At 37.2% G+C, this 18,711-nt stretch overlaps 1 protein-coding gene across 4 annotated transcripts in view; it reads left to right on the top strand.

Moving 5' to 3' along the window:
• LOC134790150 (titin homolog) overlaps positions 1 to 18,711 on the top strand; it is a 113,552-nt gene that overhangs the window by 1,424 nt on the left and 93,417 nt on the right. The window contains exons 4-24 of one of the 4 annotated variants that reach the window (XM_063760948.1): positions 118 to 165; positions 1,589 to 1,654; positions 2,325 to 2,409; positions 2,953 to 3,009; positions 4,001 to 4,106; positions 4,635 to 4,765; positions 5,366 to 5,446; positions 5,819 to 5,941; positions 6,643 to 6,720; positions 6,939 to 7,061; positions 8,057 to 8,134; positions 8,389 to 8,511; positions 8,655 to 8,732; positions 9,140 to 10,223; positions 10,601 to 10,759; positions 12,540 to 12,710; positions 13,255 to 13,365; positions 13,609 to 13,684; positions 14,205 to 14,307; positions 15,555 to 15,689; positions 16,679 to 16,837. In XM_063760948.1, the coding sequence (XP_063617018.1) occupies positions 118 to 165; positions 1,589 to 1,654; positions 2,325 to 2,409; positions 2,953 to 3,009; positions 4,001 to 4,106; positions 4,635 to 4,765; positions 5,366 to 5,446; positions 5,819 to 5,941; positions 6,643 to 6,720; positions 6,939 to 7,061; positions 8,057 to 8,134; positions 8,389 to 8,511; positions 8,655 to 8,732; positions 9,140 to 10,223; positions 10,601 to 10,759; positions 12,540 to 12,710; positions 13,255 to 13,365; positions 13,609 to 13,684; positions 14,205 to 14,307; positions 15,555 to 15,689; positions 16,679 to 16,837 (3,175 nt within the window). The remainder of the gene's footprint in view (positions 1 to 117; positions 166 to 1,588; positions 1,655 to 2,324; positions 2,410 to 2,952; positions 3,010 to 4,000; positions 4,107 to 4,634; positions 4,766 to 5,365; positions 5,447 to 5,818; positions 5,942 to 6,642; positions 6,721 to 6,938; positions 7,062 to 8,056; positions 8,135 to 8,388; positions 8,512 to 8,654; positions 8,733 to 9,139; positions 10,224 to 10,600; positions 10,760 to 12,539; positions 12,711 to 13,254; positions 13,366 to 13,608; positions 13,685 to 14,204; positions 14,308 to 15,554; positions 15,690 to 16,678; positions 16,838 to 18,711) is intronic. The other 3 variants (XM_063760949.1, XM_063760950.1, XM_063760951.1) reach the window with 3 other exon arrangements.

The raw sequence follows: 18,711 nt of genomic DNA, 5'->3' as shown, positions 1-18,711 counted from the left end.
GAAATTCATTCAAATTCAAATTAAAAATAGAAAAATTATATTAAATCATATGGTGTTTTAACATTTAAAATTTTATTAAGATAAAGAATATAAATATCCTTTTTGTTTTATTTACAGAATCAATTCTTCAATGTCGTTGCAAAATAAATCGTCAGTGGCTGAACAGTAAGTAAAAAAACTGAACAAGTGCGAGTTGGGCGGCCCACAGAGGGTCCCGTACTCTTTAGTATTTGATTTGTTGTTATTCATGAGATTCAGCCTGGTGACAGGCAGATGGACGGACGGAGAGTGAAGTCTTAGTAATAGGGTCCCTTGTTTACCCTTTGGGTACCGTTTAAAATGTTAAAATTAACTGACTGAAAGTAACTGGGTTTCCATAGAACATCTTTTATTGCATGTTGGTTAAAAATCTATCTATGTAATACCTTTAAACGAGCAATTCTTGTTTATTTATATATATATTTCGGGGATCTCGGAAACGGCTCTAACGATTTCTATGAAATTTGCTAGATGGAGGTTTTCGGGGGTGATAAATCGATCTAGCTAGGTCTTATCTCTGGGAAAACGCGCATTTTTGAGTTTTTATATGTTTTCCGAGCAAAGCTCGGTCTCCCAGATATTGTAGTTTAACTGGGATACTATTAACTTAACTCGCCCCTCTACCGACTGAACTATCGAGACTTCTCGCTTTATATTTTGGTTTTGCCATAGTTATGTAAAAAAAACACAAATATAAACAAACAAACAGTCTGTGCGGAATGAAAAGAGTCTTGGAATGGAAGGGAATTCATACATTCTATGACTCTTCTCTTTCCGCACAGACTAACACGATTACTGAAAAAAAAACAATAGAAATGAATCACTTTGAATGCATAGTCTAATAAAACATGGTCTTCTCTTCCCAGAGTGATACAAGCCTACGTCACAATAACATTGCCACTTTATATAGCGCTATTGCATATTATTATATAGCGCTGTCGCATGATGACGTAGGCTTGTGTCAGTCACGTGGTCGGAAGAGAGTACCAGAGTATATTATTATACCATGCTTTGAATGGAAGTTTCTATATTAGGTAACCCATTTTCATGGGTGAGGGTATGATAACAACATTTGTTTGATTTAAAAACGAAGGGTTCCGTACCATAATGAAAAAAAAAACGGAAAAACAATGCAAAAAAAAAGCGGTCACCCATCCAAGTACTGACCACGCCCGACGTTGCTTAACTTTGGTCAAAAATCACGTTTGTTGTATGGGAGCCCCATTTAAATCTTTATTTTATTCTGTTTTTAGTATTTGTTGTTATAGCGGCAACAGAAATACATCATCTGTGAAAATTTCAACTGTCTAGCTATCACGGTTCGTGAGATACAGCCTGGTGACAGACAGACGGACGGACGGACGGACGGGCAGCGAAGTCTTAGTAATAGGGTCCCGTTTTACCTTTTGGGTACGGAACCCTAAAAACAAAACTTTCAGTACGTTATTCCAAATTGAACCTACCTGTATTAATCGTAGGGTCGATATTTAAACTGGTTAAAAAAGCGATAATCTCTACCAAATAATTGTTGTAATATGAAATATTTCAGAGATCCACCTTCAACAAGGACAGCTGAAACGAATACTTTAGTAAATGACCAGGAGAAAGTTGAAAAGTAAGTAAATAAGTATTACCTGTGTGCACGACACAGGTGCTATCTTGGCGGCCATAGGACACATTAGTTATTTGGCAGTTCACTTATGTCAAATAGTATTGGCATTTTTCATGACACCTCTAAATTTCAGGCGTTCATAGACAAAGGTAACCGCTTACCATTATTTAGATTTTAGGCCATACGCTTTTTTGTCGTAACGTATCGGAAAATAATGAAAAATGAACCCACGAACTTTCAAACTTTTGCTACGTCGAGCGCTATCCCCATTTAGTCCCCCCCCCACACACTTCGCACGTAACGTGCGATGAAATCTAAATGATGGTAAGCGGTAACCTTAGTCTATAAATGCCTGAAATTTAGAGGTGTCATGAAAGATGTTGCACGTAGCCATTTAGATAGGCAATGATTGTAAAAAGATATCTGGAAGATGTGTAAAATCTAAGACAATTTCGTGCTTCGAATTTGATAAGTAAACGAGATGGCGCTTTGCAGCTACATACATTTTGCGGTAACTCTGTCAAAAGTTGACGTTTGACAATTCAGTGACCGCAAAACGTAAGGCGCAGTACCTACAACGCCATCTGTTCTCGATGTCAAACTAAGGGGCGCGTTTTTTTCTGTAGACTTTATCTCTCTATTCGCCGTTAAGTTAAAAAGTTTGTTTTTCTAGGAAAGACGCGGAAACGGTGTGCAGCGTAATCAAATGCAGATCTATAGAGGAACAGTTTAAGCAAAAAATAGAAGAACTAGAAGAGGTAACCTAAGTTTTAAAATTTGTGTAATAAAATAAAAATTGTTTAGCTTATATTCGTCCCAATGCTGGGGCCCATTTCTCGAACGATATTAGTCTAATATTATTAGTGTGTTGTCATGGCAACCCATACGATTTGACAGTTCGTGGACTTATAATATTAGTTTAATATCGTTCGAGAAATGGGCCCCTGGGCACATGCCTCCTCTCGAGGAAGTGTGTGGGCTAGCTATAACATCCACACTGGCCCAAAGCAAAATTTTTATAAATAATGATAAGGGGGTTGGAGACTAAAATCATTTTGAACTTTTCTCAGAGGCATGCAGGGGCCCATTTCTCAAACAATATTAGATTATTAGTCCACGAACTGTCAAATCGTATGGGTTGCCGTGACAACACACTAATAATATTAGACTAATACCATTCGAGAAATTGGCTGTTGGGGCCTATTTCTCGAACGATATTAGACTAATAATATTAGTAATTCCGTAAGAAGTTGATCTGATCAGATTAGTAATGGATATTTATTTGTGTTTTTTTTTGTCAGGAACTAGCTAAAACACATTCGGAGTATTCGAGCCGCATGACACAATTAGAAAACCAGGTGTGATTTTGTATTTTTTTTTTATGTGCTCTCCTACTTATTTTTGCTCCATAAAAAGTAGTCACTACACCTTATGAAACAAAGTCCCCCGCCGCGTCTGTCTGTTTGTGTGTAGGTGTGTATGTTCGCGATAAACTCAAAAACTACTGAACGGATTTTCATGCAGCTTTCACCTATCAATAGGGTGATTCTTGAGAAACCAAAGGTTTTGTGTAACTCGTGCAAAGCCGGGGCGGGTCGTTGTAAAATATATGTTTTAATCATCTGGTTTTGTGGCACATTGGCTACGTGCGTGACAGTGGCTCCCTACGAAAAAATGTGGTGTCATGTTCATTCATTTAATCGTATGGCGTACATACATAAACATACTACCTTTTAGAAATATAAGAACCAATTAAATTATTTTCAGAAAATATTTTAATTTGTTTTTATATCAAGTAGAAACACTACTATATAAATTATAAACAGAAATAAATGTTATTATGTGGGGCACTGGAGGCCTTGATCACTTTTTCTTAGTATATGACATTTATTTAAGTTTATACATGAACAATGATGTATAATCACTTTTTCTTAGTATATGACATTTATTTAAGTTTATACATGAACAATGATGTATATAATCACTTTTTCTTAGTATATGACATTTATTTAAGTTTATACATGAACAATGATGTATATAATCACTTTTTCTTAGTATATGACATTTATTTAAGTTTATACATGAACAATGATGTATATAATCACTTTTTCTTAGTATATAACATTTATTTAAGTTTATACATGAACAATGATGTATATAATCACTTTTTCTTAGTAAGTATATGACATTTATTTCAGTTTATACATGAACAATGATGTATAATCACTTTTTCTTAGTATATGACATTTATTTAAGTGTATACATGAACAATGATGTATATAATCACTTTTTCTTAGTATATGACATTTATTTAAGTTTATACATGAACAAATATTTTATAATCACTAGGTGTCGCGGCTGCAATCTGCCGTTATGCGCGCGCGCAGCGAGCAGAGTTTACGCAACAAGGATTCCTTGGAGCTCGTGCGCGGACACATCTCTGAAGCAGAGAAAGGTAAGGCATTTAGCTTTTAATGACTAACCCTCTGCGGAGAAGGCGGTTTGTATTAAAATAAAGAATATATTTTAACCCTTTACCAGGCTGAGGAACAAACATAGAACACATGTTTGAAGTGCCGTATGTGGGAAATATATATCCCTTAGCCTGGTAAAGGGTTAACATAATTTTATGATCTTAGGCCTTTAAACGAGCAATTCTTGTAAGTATATTTATATATTTCGGGGATCGTGGAAACGGCTCTAACGATTTCGATGAAATGTGCTATACCTATGGGGATTTTCGGGGGCGAAAATTGATCTAGCTGCATGGGTGTTATCTCTGGGAAAACGCGCATTTCTGAGTGTTTATATTCCCGATCCAAAGCCCGAGCAAAGCTCAGTCTCCCAGGTAGGTACCTACTTATTATGGTACGGGCTAGGAAGTTGATTGTGAAAAAAAATACAGTCAGTAATAGAAGCTTGCATCTTCCATCACGCTTAACTTTATTCAACGTGAAATATTCAGGTGATTACTATTTTTCAGCGGAGTTAGAAACACAGTTGTCAATCGAGAAACGAAAAGTGGCTGAGTTGCAGATGCAGGTCAAGGCGGCAGAATTATCTGAACAGGTCGCCAAGACTGTCGAAAATCATCTCAGCACCACTTATCCACGGGTATGTCATTTACGAACTTTTTAGCTTATAATTTTCATACGTACAGTTGCCATCGATATAGTTTTCGAGTCTAGATAATTTTGCCTGAGCCGAATCTCTAATTCAGCCAATTTTCTTACACATTTTGAAGACAAAGTACAGCCATCAGATATATCGCACCGGTCAAGTTGCTCACAAGTATCTGAACACGCTTCTATTGTCAAGGTGCTACAGTGCGTGTATGGATTTTTTGAGCACCTCGGCCGCTCCGATATATCTGATGGCGACTGTACTTTTTCTTCAAAATGTGTAAGAAAATTGGCTGAATTAGAGATTCGGCTCAGGCAAAATTATCTCAACAAGTCGCCAAGACCGTGGTATATCCTCTCAGCACCACCTATCCTGCACCTTTTTCTCAAAAATATAAATGAGAGAAATTTTAAAGTGGAAAATTACTATCTTGTAAATGTTTCTGCTTGTTAAAAATTAATAAATGATAAAATCGAAGTTCTCAAAGACAAATATAAATGAAGCTATACCTGAATTATTTATTTATTTAGAAATTTAAATCAGGCAACAAGACACTTATGTGATGATGTTATTGTAATTTAAATTTAACAGGAAGAGAAGCAATTACGCCAAACGAGCCCTGAACGATGCAGCGCTTGTTCTAATATGATCATAGGTGAAACTTCGCCACGGGTAAGTAATTTGATTGTTTTAAGTGTGAGTGTAGGTATGTATTTTAAATAATAAAATCTAATTATGCAAACGTCTTGCTGCATAGGTGCCTATGTACCTACGTCTCATAATTTACTATGCGCGTAATGAAACCAATGAGGATTCTAGCAATCAATAATTTTATAACGTAGGTATTTTTTAGATATGCCAAATCCAAACAAACATAAGTAAACCGTAGAATACAGTCGTTTGTAAAAGAAAAGTTGTATAACGTTCGAAATGTAAAAACGAAATTTTAAAGAGTTATTTTCCCTCGGACAACAAACCGTAACTATAGCAACGAATACACTAAAAATTTAATTCACTCATGAACAAATTTTTTGTTATTTGTAGCCCGTGCCGACTATAACGTTGACTAAAACCCCGAATGAGCTAACAGTCCCAGACGACAAACTGTCCAAATCAGATGATTCGGGTTACGCCGACCATCGACAAGAAACCGACACTGAAGAAAAGGTATGTGATGTATGTGATGTTAGAGAAAAGCCTTCATGCCGTTAAATAAGGCTTGTGTTGCGGGTACTCAGACCACGATATATACAATTAATTATAATAATATACTAAAAACGTATTCACGTACGACATTTCTGTATGTCCAATCTAAACTTAATGTAATTTATTTTATTTTATTTTATTTATTTTATTTTAGAATAGAATAGAATAGAATAGAAAAACGTTTATTGCAAAAACCATCTACATACAGCACCACACATATAAATTTAAAAAAGAGGATCTTATACACTAAACAGTTTAAACTATCATTAGCTTAACTAACATGCAATAATAATCGTAGTATTGATGCTGCTATAGAGGCTACAAATGGACACCACTCAGCATATGCTCTAACATAATATATATGCTATAGCGCTGGTCTTCCGTGGAGCCCAGGGCAAGAAGATAGCTCAGAACAGTAATGGCAGTGTCAAAATGTGATTCGGTACTTAATATTTAACACAAATTAGAAACTTATACACGAAGAAAAAGGAAAAGAAAAAAAAATTGAAATTTGATATGGAAGTGAGTGGGTTGGGAATATGTAAATATATATAAAAGAAGTCAGGCAAGGCATGTATTTAGTATAATATTAAATATAGTGGATCATATATACATAAAAAAGGGAACTCGAATAAATAAAGAATTTCTTTATTTTATTCCAGAATAATAAGACCAATCTAGAGTTGATGAAAAGGATTGAGGAAATTCAAGCGCAATTAGACGCCTTGCAATTAGCAAAGGTGAATATTTTTAATACGAACATGATTTTGATATTGTAGTATTTTATAATATATCGCAGGTATTTTTAGATAGGTATACCAAATCCAAAGAACCGTTCGAAAAATAAAATCGAGATTTTAAAAAGTTGTTTTCCCCTGGCCAACAAACCGTAACCATAGCAACGAATACACTAAAAAGTTGATTCACCCATGAACACGGTTTTTTTTTCTTTTTTTAGCCCGTGCCGACTACAACGTCGACTAAAACGCCTAATGAACTAACAGTCCCAGATGACAAACTGTCCAAATCAGATGATTCGGGTTATGCCGACCACCGACAAGAAACTGACACTGACGAAAAGGTACGTGATATTAGAGAAAATCTAATTAATTAATAATTTTTGAAGTGAAAACTTCTTTAGCGGCGATTGAGGTGGGGAAAAAATTATAAACTCGAGACAGCGTAACGCGATCACGTGACCGTAAGGTTTAGATTGCCACTCATTTAGATGGCATTTAAATCAATAAAGAAAAACTCAATGACATTAAATGACAAAAGTTTCTAATCTTGTACGGGTCTCACAGTTACATTCTAACTTTATATCACTCAAATATAATTCAATAAAGCTACATCTTGATGAAATCGCTAATAAAAGTGAACTCTAGTACTGGTGAATAAAACTTATAATATCATAACCAAATGTATTTATAGATGGTCAAGCAAATCTAGTCAGTAAAAAAAGGCGCGTTATTCAAATTTTCTATGGGACGATATCCTTTCGCGCCTACATTTTTCAAATTTGCCGCCTCTTTCTACTGACAAGATCTGCTTGACCCAGTATAGATGCGAGGTCTGCAAGGTAACTTTACAATTTCTATTCGAATTTTAAACAATTAACGCTACAAATTTGAATTTCGAATTTTAAACAAGCTCACTGACCAGCAATTTCGGAACTAAAGTTTTTCAATAGAAAGGAGGATGGGTCAATTATACATAGTGCTGCAGACATTTTGGACTAGTCATTCAGTTTTCACTTCTGTCGGCACTCCCGGAGTGCAACCCGTTGTTTTTTTTTATTATAAGGACATTGTTACACACATTGACTGAGTCCTACGGTAAGCTCAATAAGGCTTGTGTTGTGGGTACTCAACCGACGATGTATTCGGCACTACTTAAAAAAAAAACTCGTATCTCACACTGTTACTCCAAGTTGAAAGGCAGTAACTCTGTATGCATCTTTCTTTCATTTTTCACATTTTTCTTTTGATTGACATAACTAGATACGAGTTTTTTTAGAACAAAAAAACTTACTTATTTATGTATGTCCAGTCCAAACTTATTTGTATTTTGTTCCAGAATAATAAGACCAATCTAGAGTTGATGAAAAGGATAAAGAAAATTCAAGCGCAATTAGACTCTTTACACTTAGCAAAGGTAAGTATTTTTAATACGAACATGATTTTGATATTGTAGTATTTTATAATCTATCGCAGGTATTTTTAGATAGGTATACCAAATCCAAAGAAACATAAACCGTTCGTTTGTTAGAAGAAATGTTGTATAACGTTCGAAATATAACATCGAGATTTTAAAGAGTTGTTATCCCCTGGACAACAAACCGTAACCATAGCAACGAATACAATAAAAAGTTGATTCACCCATGAACACAGTTTTGTTTTCTTTTTTAGCCCGCCCCGACTACAACGTCGACTAAGACGCCGAATGAGCTAACAGTCACAGACGACAAACTGTTCAAATCATATGATTCGGGTTACGCCGACCATCGACAAGAAACCGACAGTGATGAAAAGGTATATTAAAGAAAACCTAATTAATATAGGGAGTAGGGACATACTTACACTCAGACGATATATATAATTATAATATACCTACTAAAAACTTACTTATTTCTGTATGTCCAATCTATCCTTACTCTATATTTATATTGTTCCAGAATAATAAGACCAATCTGGAGTTGATGAAAAGGATAAAGGAAATTAAAGCGCAATTAGACGCCTTACGATTAGCAAAGGTAAGTATTTTTAATACGAACATGTATTTGATATTAAAATTTAACAAACCATCTGCTATAATATCGGCTTTGTATGAAAAGAGATTGACATTGTGATTTCACACACCTATACTTTTGAATAGTGTGATAATTTTCATTGTATAAAAAGATCATTCAAATATCAACAAAATAAAAATCACTTTACAAAGTTCTCGTACATTATGCCAATCTTAAAATTTATTTACTACAACTTACACCAGAAATACCTTAACCTTTTAACCGCCATAGAATTTTTCATCGATCGTGCTCGTGTCGCCGGCGGTACGAAGTTACACGAAGTTTTGCCTTATATCAGACTGCTGCGAAATGAGCCCGATTTTGTATGACATATCAGTCTACGGCGGTTAAAAGGTTAATATTGTTCTTAGGCTGAAAAGGATAACGCTGAACAAGAATCATCTTTCTATTCTAAATCAATTGATTACAACTACAAATCTGACGATGAACAAAGAATTAAAGATAAAAATATCTCGGCAAAACCAACACGAATATCCATTTCTGAACGTGAAGCTATAGTAATAAAATTACCAAGTGAACCTGAAAGTACAGTTGAAGTAACATTTGATAATGAAAGAAAAACTGACACAATACAGAACAAAGAAAAACTAAATGCGACGATTGAAACGGATACAACTACTAAAGATAATGAATATCCGTATAGAGAAATATATGTTAGGAACGATTCTAATTCAGATAAAAGTAATGAAACTCAGGTAAACAATTCACATCAACAAGTTGTTGAAATCTGCCCTGTTGAATGCGAATGCCCCGATGACAATAATGATCAATTTGTTAATAACAATTGCCCTGTTAAATGCGAATGCCCCGACGACAATACTGATCAAGTTGTTGAAAAAAATTGCTGCCGCGACGGTCTTGAAACAAATACCTTGACCGAAAGAAATGAGACCAAAAGTCCGGAAAATTGTTTAAGTCCTATGGTTAATAAAGATCAGCTATTGAATTATCCAAAAAAAATAGAACAAGGAGACAACTTGCAAAAAGAGGTTGTAATTGTAAAACCAAAACCTGTCAATTATCATGACAAATCTAAAACAAAAATACCACCAATCGATGAACAGGATTCAAGTGTCAAATATTCTTCTATCGTTCGTACTCCAAAAAAATATGATGATAATTACCAGCAAATACCAGGGCCTATACCACCTATCAGTGACTCAGCAACTAAACGAAGATTTTCTTTAACAAAGAGAAAGGCTAAACCGGCCAAAGACCAAGGTAAAGATGATAGAAATAAAAAAGTTAATAAGAAAGATAAAAAGGCTTTGAAACATGATCAAAAAGATGTAAACGTTGCACGTAAAGTGGAGCCTAACGAAACAATTGGGTATAACGGAACAGGGGAACTTAAAAGTCAAGAATATGAGAATGAGAAATTGCCACTGGATGTTACTCCTAAAAATAATGATATAAGAAGGATTTATGAATATGGTAAGTGTAGTGTACTTATCATAAGTTATTTCAATGGACCACTTTTTTAAAACTTGTCCAAGTTTTCAGCTTCGAAGGAAAACAGTGATTCTCTACCAAACAGCTTTCTCTTAATAAATTCTGTAATGGTCTCCTTTATCTCATTTTTGGGAATCAAACACCTATAGATTGATAACGGTCACCTTTTTTCCACAATTAGAATAAATCTATGAAGAAGACATGTATAAGAAAAAATCGTGATTTGAATTTGACAGGTGGAGAAAAGTTTCCACAATCTTCGATTATTAGGAAATTGATATAATCAGCAGTTTGAAAGAGAAGCATTGTTTTTTCAATCCTTTAAGTATCTTATTTGCGTTTTCTCGATCACCACACAGATTTTTGCCAGCACCACGTGACATTCTGCACTTGCCCCGAAAAGTCCGGTCCATCTCTCTCCCTATTCCGTTCATGCAGTGGGAGTCAGATCCTCGCAACCCTGCATAAGGACAGCAGGTTTAGGAGATGCAGTTGCAGTGAGAGAACGACTCACAATTGTAATAATACTCGACAGTAGCGTCTGCTAGCGTGGGCGGGTGCACGGAACGGGCGCACGCGCGCGGGTGTCCTTGTAGGTATAGTCTGTCGATTCGTAGCAGGCCCCGAACTGCTAATCCTTCGTCTTTTGTTAAGTAACACCGCACGTGCTACTTACCTGCAAAAAAGGGACTTAAATATTCTAATTGGCACCTGAGCGTGGGCTAGAATCCAACACTCAAAAACCAGTGTAGGTGCGCTCTCCGATAACGCGCCTTTGTTACGCATTTGGATGACACATTTTAGACTAGTTCGACTCGCCAGCACTCAGTAACCGTAGAGAATTACACGACCCTTTTTTTACAGGTAGAGGCACGTGCGTTTTACTTAACAATAGACGAAGGGTTAGCGGCTCGGGGCCAGTTACAAATCGACGGACTATAAAATCCGCCGCACGCTTCCGCGCCGTTAGCGTTGCTCATACTATTTTTCGTGAACCCGCTCACCCGCGCCAGATGCCCTAAATGTCTTAGTTAATTCGCATTTTCGTTAGTCAAAACTAGTTTTTCTAAATCATCATCATCATCATCCTTGCGTCAATCCCGGCTGTGCCCCCGCGCGGGGCGCGAGGACCCGGGGTCCGCCTTCCGACTCCTTCGTGTCCACTTTGCCCGATCTTCGGCGTCCCTGGTGGTGAGTCCGTTGGCACGCATGTCCTCCTTAATGACATCAAGCCATCGCTTCTTGGGGCGGCCTCTTCTTCCCGTACCGGGAGGAGGCGGCATGGCCAGGCATTTGTTACCCACGTAACTTGCCGGTCTGCGCGAGACGTGGCCATACCAACGAAGGCGGCACTCTTGCAGTTTGTCTGCGATGTCACGGACGCCAAGACTACCCCGAATGTGGGCGTTTCGGATGCGATCCTTGCGTGAAACTCCGCACATCCACCGTAGCATCTTCATTTCCGTGACACGCAGTTCCTGCTTGTGCCGCTCTAGTAAAGGCCAAGTCTCGCTGCCGTACAGAAGGGCAGGTCTAATGATGGTCTTATAGACCTGTCCCTTCAATTTAATCGGCATTTTGGGGTCACAAATAACCCCAGTCATCTCCCGCCATTTGACCCAAGCAGCGGATATTCGGGCTTCTAAATACTTAGGTTAAACTTAAAACAGATTTCACTCATTGATACGTTTTATTTAATGAATTGGTTGACTCTAGTGTTTATAATGCTGTTCCAATCAAAAGTCAAAGTAGTTTATATGAAGTTTTTTAGTTACGCCTAGTTTCAACAGCTGTCTGTCATTTAGTAAAAAATAGAACCTGTAACCCAAGAAAAAATCAGTTTAATAAAAAAGGCTTGTGCACAAATCACGCGAGGTTCGAGAGTGGGAGAGGGGGGTTACGAAAAAATCACGATAGATCACGTTGGGGGAGGGGGAGTATAAGGAAACCTCACGTCTATTTTTCTACAGTGAACGAAACTAAGAAAAAAAAGCCTACCACATGGGTAGATACTTTTTCTCGGTTTCGTTAAACATAAATCTTCACTCTGCACTTCAAAATAGCTAGTCAAAAAGTAGCCGAAAACACCTCGCGTGATTTGTGCACAACCCCTAAGTTGTAACACTTGTAACTATGCGAAACGCCATTTCACTAGGTTTAGTTGTGTTCGTCCGTTCTTTATTATTTGCGCTAAAAATAAGTTAGTTTAATTATAGTCCGTTCAATACAGCTGTAACTCCAGAGGTGTCACATGTGCGACACCGAACCATATTCACAACTTGTACAAATTTTTTTCAGGCTCAATTTTAAGAGCTCCTATTGGCTCGTCGACACCCAAAGCAGAAAGGCCTCCTCTCATGTCTCCACATACTTATACCATAGATAAGTCTCGAGACTCACGAGCCAACAGTCCGGCGAACACGGAACATGAGATATCAGTTATGACTGACTTGCCTTCAGAAAACGATGGTGAGTATATCATCATCTTCCTCGCGTCAAATATCAAATGATATTTCGTATATAAGTTCCGAAAAACTTATTGGTACAAGCCGGGGTTTGAAACTTTGAACCCGCGACCTCCGGATTGAAAGTCGCACGCTCTTACCGCTAGGCCACCAGAGCTTGAAACGTTATAAGTAGACCAAATAAAAGGTGAACATTTTAATTTTTTTCATATTCATCTTGGGGGGGTAAAATGTTGCCAAGTCACACTGTTGAGTGGCAAATAACATAACTGGGGCCCATTTCTCGAACGATATTAGACTAATATTATTAGTCCACGAACTGTCAAATCGTATGGGTTACCATGGCAACACACTAATATTATTAGTCTAATATCGTTCGATAAATAGGCCCCTGGGGCCCATTTCTCGAACGGTATTAGACTAATAATATTAGTCCACGATCTGTCAAATCGTATGGGTTGCCATGACAACACACTAGTAATATTAGACTAATATCTTTCGAGAAATGGGCCCCTGGTGGGATTATGCTACAGTGTTATTCCTTGCAGACCTATCTAACAGACTGTCTCCCGGCGAGCATAGAACTGTATCTACCAGCACCAGCACGAAAGCGACACCGCGAGAAGGATACACACTGAGCGAAGGCGAAGTACCGGTCTGTAAGTACTGCATCGTAAATAAGTAGATAGTGGAGAGGCCAATTCGTAGGAAAGTCAACTCTGCATTGTGAAATTTGTGGAAGTTTTCTTCTAATTTGTTAGACCAATCTTCAACTTGGCATCTCCATTAAGAGGCCCTATTGCCAAATCTAGTCTGAATTGAAATTTATGTTATGTATTTTCTCGACGCTGGCGCCGAATATTGGCAAATCGTAGATAATAATATTTTATTTTTGTTTTTAGATCAAGAACGCAGGACATCCAAGTCCCTAGGAGAGGTTCGAAGAAACGACTACGCGAAAGAAGACTCTTCATTTGGGTAAGATACATCTTTACATGATACAATTACCCCGCCAATTACTTCCCGCCCATTATTTAATTTGGTCAAGTAAAAACCACTTTAATTAAGACAAAAATAGATAACACCAGGGGCCCATTTCTCGAACGATATTCGTCTAATATTATTGGTCTATTGTCATGGCAACCCATACGATATCGACAGTTCGTGGACTAATAATATTACTCCACAAACTGTGACCCGTACGATTTGACAGTTAGGTCGTCGTATGGGTTACCATGACAACACACTAATAATATTAGACTAATATTATTAGTCCACGAACTGGGGCCGATTGCATAACAAACTACAACTAATATTACAAGCGGAACTCCTTATTTAATAAGTGAAATTAGAAAAGGAGTTCCGCTTGTAATATTAGTTGTAGTTTGTTATGCAATCGGCCCCTGATCTGTCTGTCAGGGACACATACTTATGTACCTATTTAAATATAGTACCTAAGTAGCTCCTGCCCCTTACGAATACTATTATGTTTGTGCAGCGAGCAAAGATCTCCGACGCAGAAAATGGAGGCGATGTTGCAAGTGATCTCTCAAGAGTTGGCTCGCTGCCGCTCGCTGCTGCAGACCCAAAGGCCGCAGGAGGTGACGTAAATAGAGATTGTTACCCCAAGTAGCTAAAATCAATGGGTCATTTCAGAGCAAGTCATTAAAATATACTTAACTTACCTATTTTAGATGTTAGTTTTGTGAATAATCGTATTCGTAAGTTGGATGTTGCGATGTTGAGTACCTATATTAAGTATGAATAGGTATCTATTTCAGTTGAGTTTTAGTTGTCATTGAGATTAAATACCTATACTTTATGTCTATTACACTGTTATTTAAATATTGTTTTTCTGTATTTAGGATTGCACTACCGTTGATCATAATCATTGTATTTTCATTTTTGTGCAGTTAGAACATGTATAGATGTGTTGTAACATGTATTGATCATTGATTGTGATGTAGTTCCGAGCCTAAATAAATTGCTCCACAAAATATAGGGTTTTATTCATTGTACCGTGTATCTACCTTTATGATCGTAAATCCTTTTCATCGGAAGAAAGTGTAAAACGTTTATATTAACATATTTCTGACTTTGACTGTCAAATGAACATGCCAAGAGTTGAAGTTCAAGCTTCAAGCCCAGCCTCGGAACCCATTTCTCGATTGGTATTAGGCTAATATGATTAGTCCACGAACTGTCAAGTCGTATGGGTTACCATTGCAACACTAATAATTTTAGACTAATGCCATTCGAGATATCGGTCCCTGCACTGACGTCAACCAACATACATATTATTTTTCTTTTATCATGCTCTGAAAGAGGGTCATTGTTGTTCTAAAAGGTGTGCAGAAAATGATACGTTTCTGCACTAGGGCATTTTACGTTCCAAGTACGACTATATTAATTTTTTTACGATAAGCAATTGAAATTTGGGTTTAAATGGATTTGTTATACACTCTCCATTCTGATATTTATCTCCCCATTCCATAAATAACGATACTTTTGCCTAAATTGTTAGTTGAAAGTACCCTCAAGATTTACTATAAAAATGTCTACTTTCTCATTTTACTTTCCTCGTATTGAAATCGAAAATCGAAATGAAAAGTAGAGTGTTTAACTCGGGTGAAAGGCATCATTCCAGCCTCGGACTATTGGCGCTCTCACTGCGTTCGAGCGCCAAACTATCTCGGCAGAAATGAATGCCTTTCATCCCTTGGTTAACAATCTACTATTAAATAATATCCGGCGGTTAACGTCAAGGTTAAGTGTGCACACTCGCAGCCGTGCGTTTTGTGGCCAAGGCGTCATATATGGAAATGCGGCAATATCTGTTCCTCTATAGCAGAAGAAGGCTGTCACAGTCGACCCCGTCTCCTTGGTGCTCCGGAAAACTGAGGGAAAGTCCCAATTTGATGGCACAGTGGCGCCATCTTGCTTATTCACGATGCATGTTGTGACTGTCGTGCTTTCTGATGAGGTAAGTGTAGAAAGGTAGCTTATTATCAAATGCCTTTTTGCTTTTGCCCTTTTTCCCAAGTGAAAAGTTTTGCTGGTCTATCATTATGACTTCCACTGATGAATAACTGCCAGACGTCTGGATCCAGCAGTACCTACCTAATAATATAGTATAGAAAACTAATTCGACAGATTTGGTTGCCGTTAGTCTTTAAATCGTTTTTATCAAGTGTAATAAACAAGGTAGTAAGAAAATCGTTCAATGAAATTTATTACAGGGAAGACTCTCGGATTTGTACCTATGCTTACAATGCTCAGACACAGAAAGGAATTTAATAGCTTCACCCCTACTCAGCCTACTCTACCGACCTTCTGTAAGTGGAGTATGAGTACCTACAAATGCAAGAGTTAAAAGCGACGAAGGGGCATATAATGTAGAAGATCTTCCCTTAAGCTAGCCATTCACACTCTAGGGTATGCCCGCGCAGGTTTGCCAACTGCACAGGTAAATCGTAGCGTATGTGGCACTCGACAGCGCAAGTTTTCTAACCACAGCTTTACCTGTGCAGTTGGGCCATTTTATTTAAAGTTGTCCCCTAAACTTTGTTTTTCAAATTTGGGATTTTTTATGTTATTTCTACTCAGAATCATGAGCTCTTTTGATCCTAATAGGAGAAAAAAAGTGTCCCATAATTTCCCTACAATTTTCGATCTTTCCATTCCGTGACCGCCATACAAAGTCTATTAAAAATGGTACTTAACGGAATGGAAATAAAATCCTTGAGACACTTTTTTTCTCCTATTAGGATAGAAAGAGCCCGTGATTCTGAGTAGAAATAACATAAAATTTCACAAATTAAAAAAAAGTGTAGGGGACAACTTTAAATAAAATGACCCAGTTGAACTGCACAGTTAAAACTGCGCAGGCGTACCCTAAGTGTGTATAGCCAGCTTTATATACGGTTTACTCCACATTGACCTTATGTTTATGGTTATAATTTGTCTTTGTAGGCGATATTAAGATCTCGGGACACTAACTTGGTTCTTAAATGGGTCTTTGAGCGCAAAACCACCATGACGCCCTTGAGCAAAGGCCGCGTCACCTACTTCGATTTTTCCACGCAGTACGAGTTCCAGTTGACTAAGGAAATGGAAGAATACTTGAAAAATGTATGTAAACTAATATTTATGGTCAAGGAGGGAACAGTGACTCGGAAAAAATTGCCGGGTACATTGGCTCCCTGCTAATACAACAGAAACATTCAGTAATCGAACAAATTCAAATGGACGAGCAATGGTTATTCTAACATGTAAGGGTGCAACAGTGTATACCGATATTTGAGTGACTGAGCCACTGTTTCCGCCTTGACCCTACTGCTAAAGTTTACTTTTTCACGCCACGGCTCGGAATTATAGCAGTAGATGTTCTGAATCTTGACTATATAAAGTATAGCGCTTCGTTGTACACCTGAAGCAACAGTCCAACAATGTTTTAGTTGTACCTACTAATAAAGAACCTGGCCGAATACCGAGAAGTGGGTGTATACTCCACCGACAAGAGCCAATATTTTCTTTGTTGTATAAGATCTTAAATTATGAATATCATGATTATTCATGATATTCATAATAAACATAATTTAAGATCTATCTATAAAGATAGGTAGTTTAATTTCCACTCACTGATTTGATTAGTTGACACTTGACCAATCTCAGCGCACCAAGTTCATTAGGTCATTTATGATAGGGACTTTAATCGTTTTAAACTAAGAAAGGTTGTTTATAGATCCAGAAACGTATCGTGTAAGGCGCTTTATTCTAACCTAAGGGGGAGGCCTTAGGGCTTCCAAATACCGGACTACTTACAATACCGGTATTAATACCGAAACTATCTTCATCAATACCGGGATCCCGGTATTGACTATGAATCGCTTAAATTTTTTGAGTTTTATTAAAAAAAGGCTCACAGTAACACCATATATGTATGTCCTTAGCATAGGATATTAAACAATAATCGCCATCTGCAATAATTATCATTTCACCCTCCTGCGGGCTTAGCAAGGTTGTACGACAAGGTAGTTATCACGCAATAGGTGTGGATAAAACGGCCGTTATCGTCGGTTTTATCATCCATACTATGGTTGCAGACGATATATGGAGTTATCCACATTTGACAGCGGTAGATGATAGAAGACAATTTGCATAACATGGTCGTTGGATAAGATGTGGATAATTTGACAGATTGTCCCATTTTGACAGTTCAACTTAGTTAATTTTAACTACGTGCTTCTTAGATGACGATAAGCCTTGTCGTGAAAGCAAAAGTAGTGAATAATCATATTTTAAGGTATAAATTACAGGTAAATATCAGTTTTTCTATGATTATATTGAGAGTTATTAGTTACAATGTTCCGCTGTATATAATATTGTCAATATTTTCTTCGCAGGGAAGTCAAATTTTATTATTCCTACTCGCGGCTGCTGTTGAAGAAAAATATCGTAAACAGCTTTAAGAAACACTTGCAGCCCATTTGATATGACGGACGAAGAGTTTCGGCATATTTACAGAGTGCGTAAGGAGTGTGCAGTGCATTTACTTATGTGCCGAATTTAACGCCGAGCTTCAAAACGGTGATGGGTTACCTACCAAAACATCTCAAAGGTAAAGCTATAAAATTGCAGTGTTTCTTATAAAGTTAATATGTATTCTATGCATAGACCCTATTATATTTGAAATCATTGATTCTATGTAAAACAGACGTCTTAATGACAATGCTACTAAACTCTTCAATACTAGGTACCGGCCTCATTATTATATGTAAAAGTTAGTATGTTAAGATATCTGTTGTACAATCTCTTACTTATGCTACTAACCTACTAACAGAGGTTACTTAAGCTACTATTTACTTCAACATTCATATCCTAACCTCCAGGGGGAAAATCTACTTGACAAAATTAGATTTACAGTACCGGTCAATAACATATCACCTTTGTGTGTTTTTGTATGAACTTGTAGTAGGTTAGTTTGTAGATTTCATATTTTACTA

This window comes from Cydia splendana, chromosome 4 (genome assembly GCF_910591565.1).
Source record: "Cydia splendana chromosome 4, ilCydSple1.2, whole genome shotgun sequence".
NCBI classification, from domain to species: Eukaryota; Metazoa; Arthropoda; class Insecta; order Lepidoptera; family Tortricidae; genus Cydia; species Cydia splendana.
The sequence above is the reverse complement of the archived record's forward strand: the minus strand, read 5'-3'. Positions and strand labels throughout refer to the sequence as shown.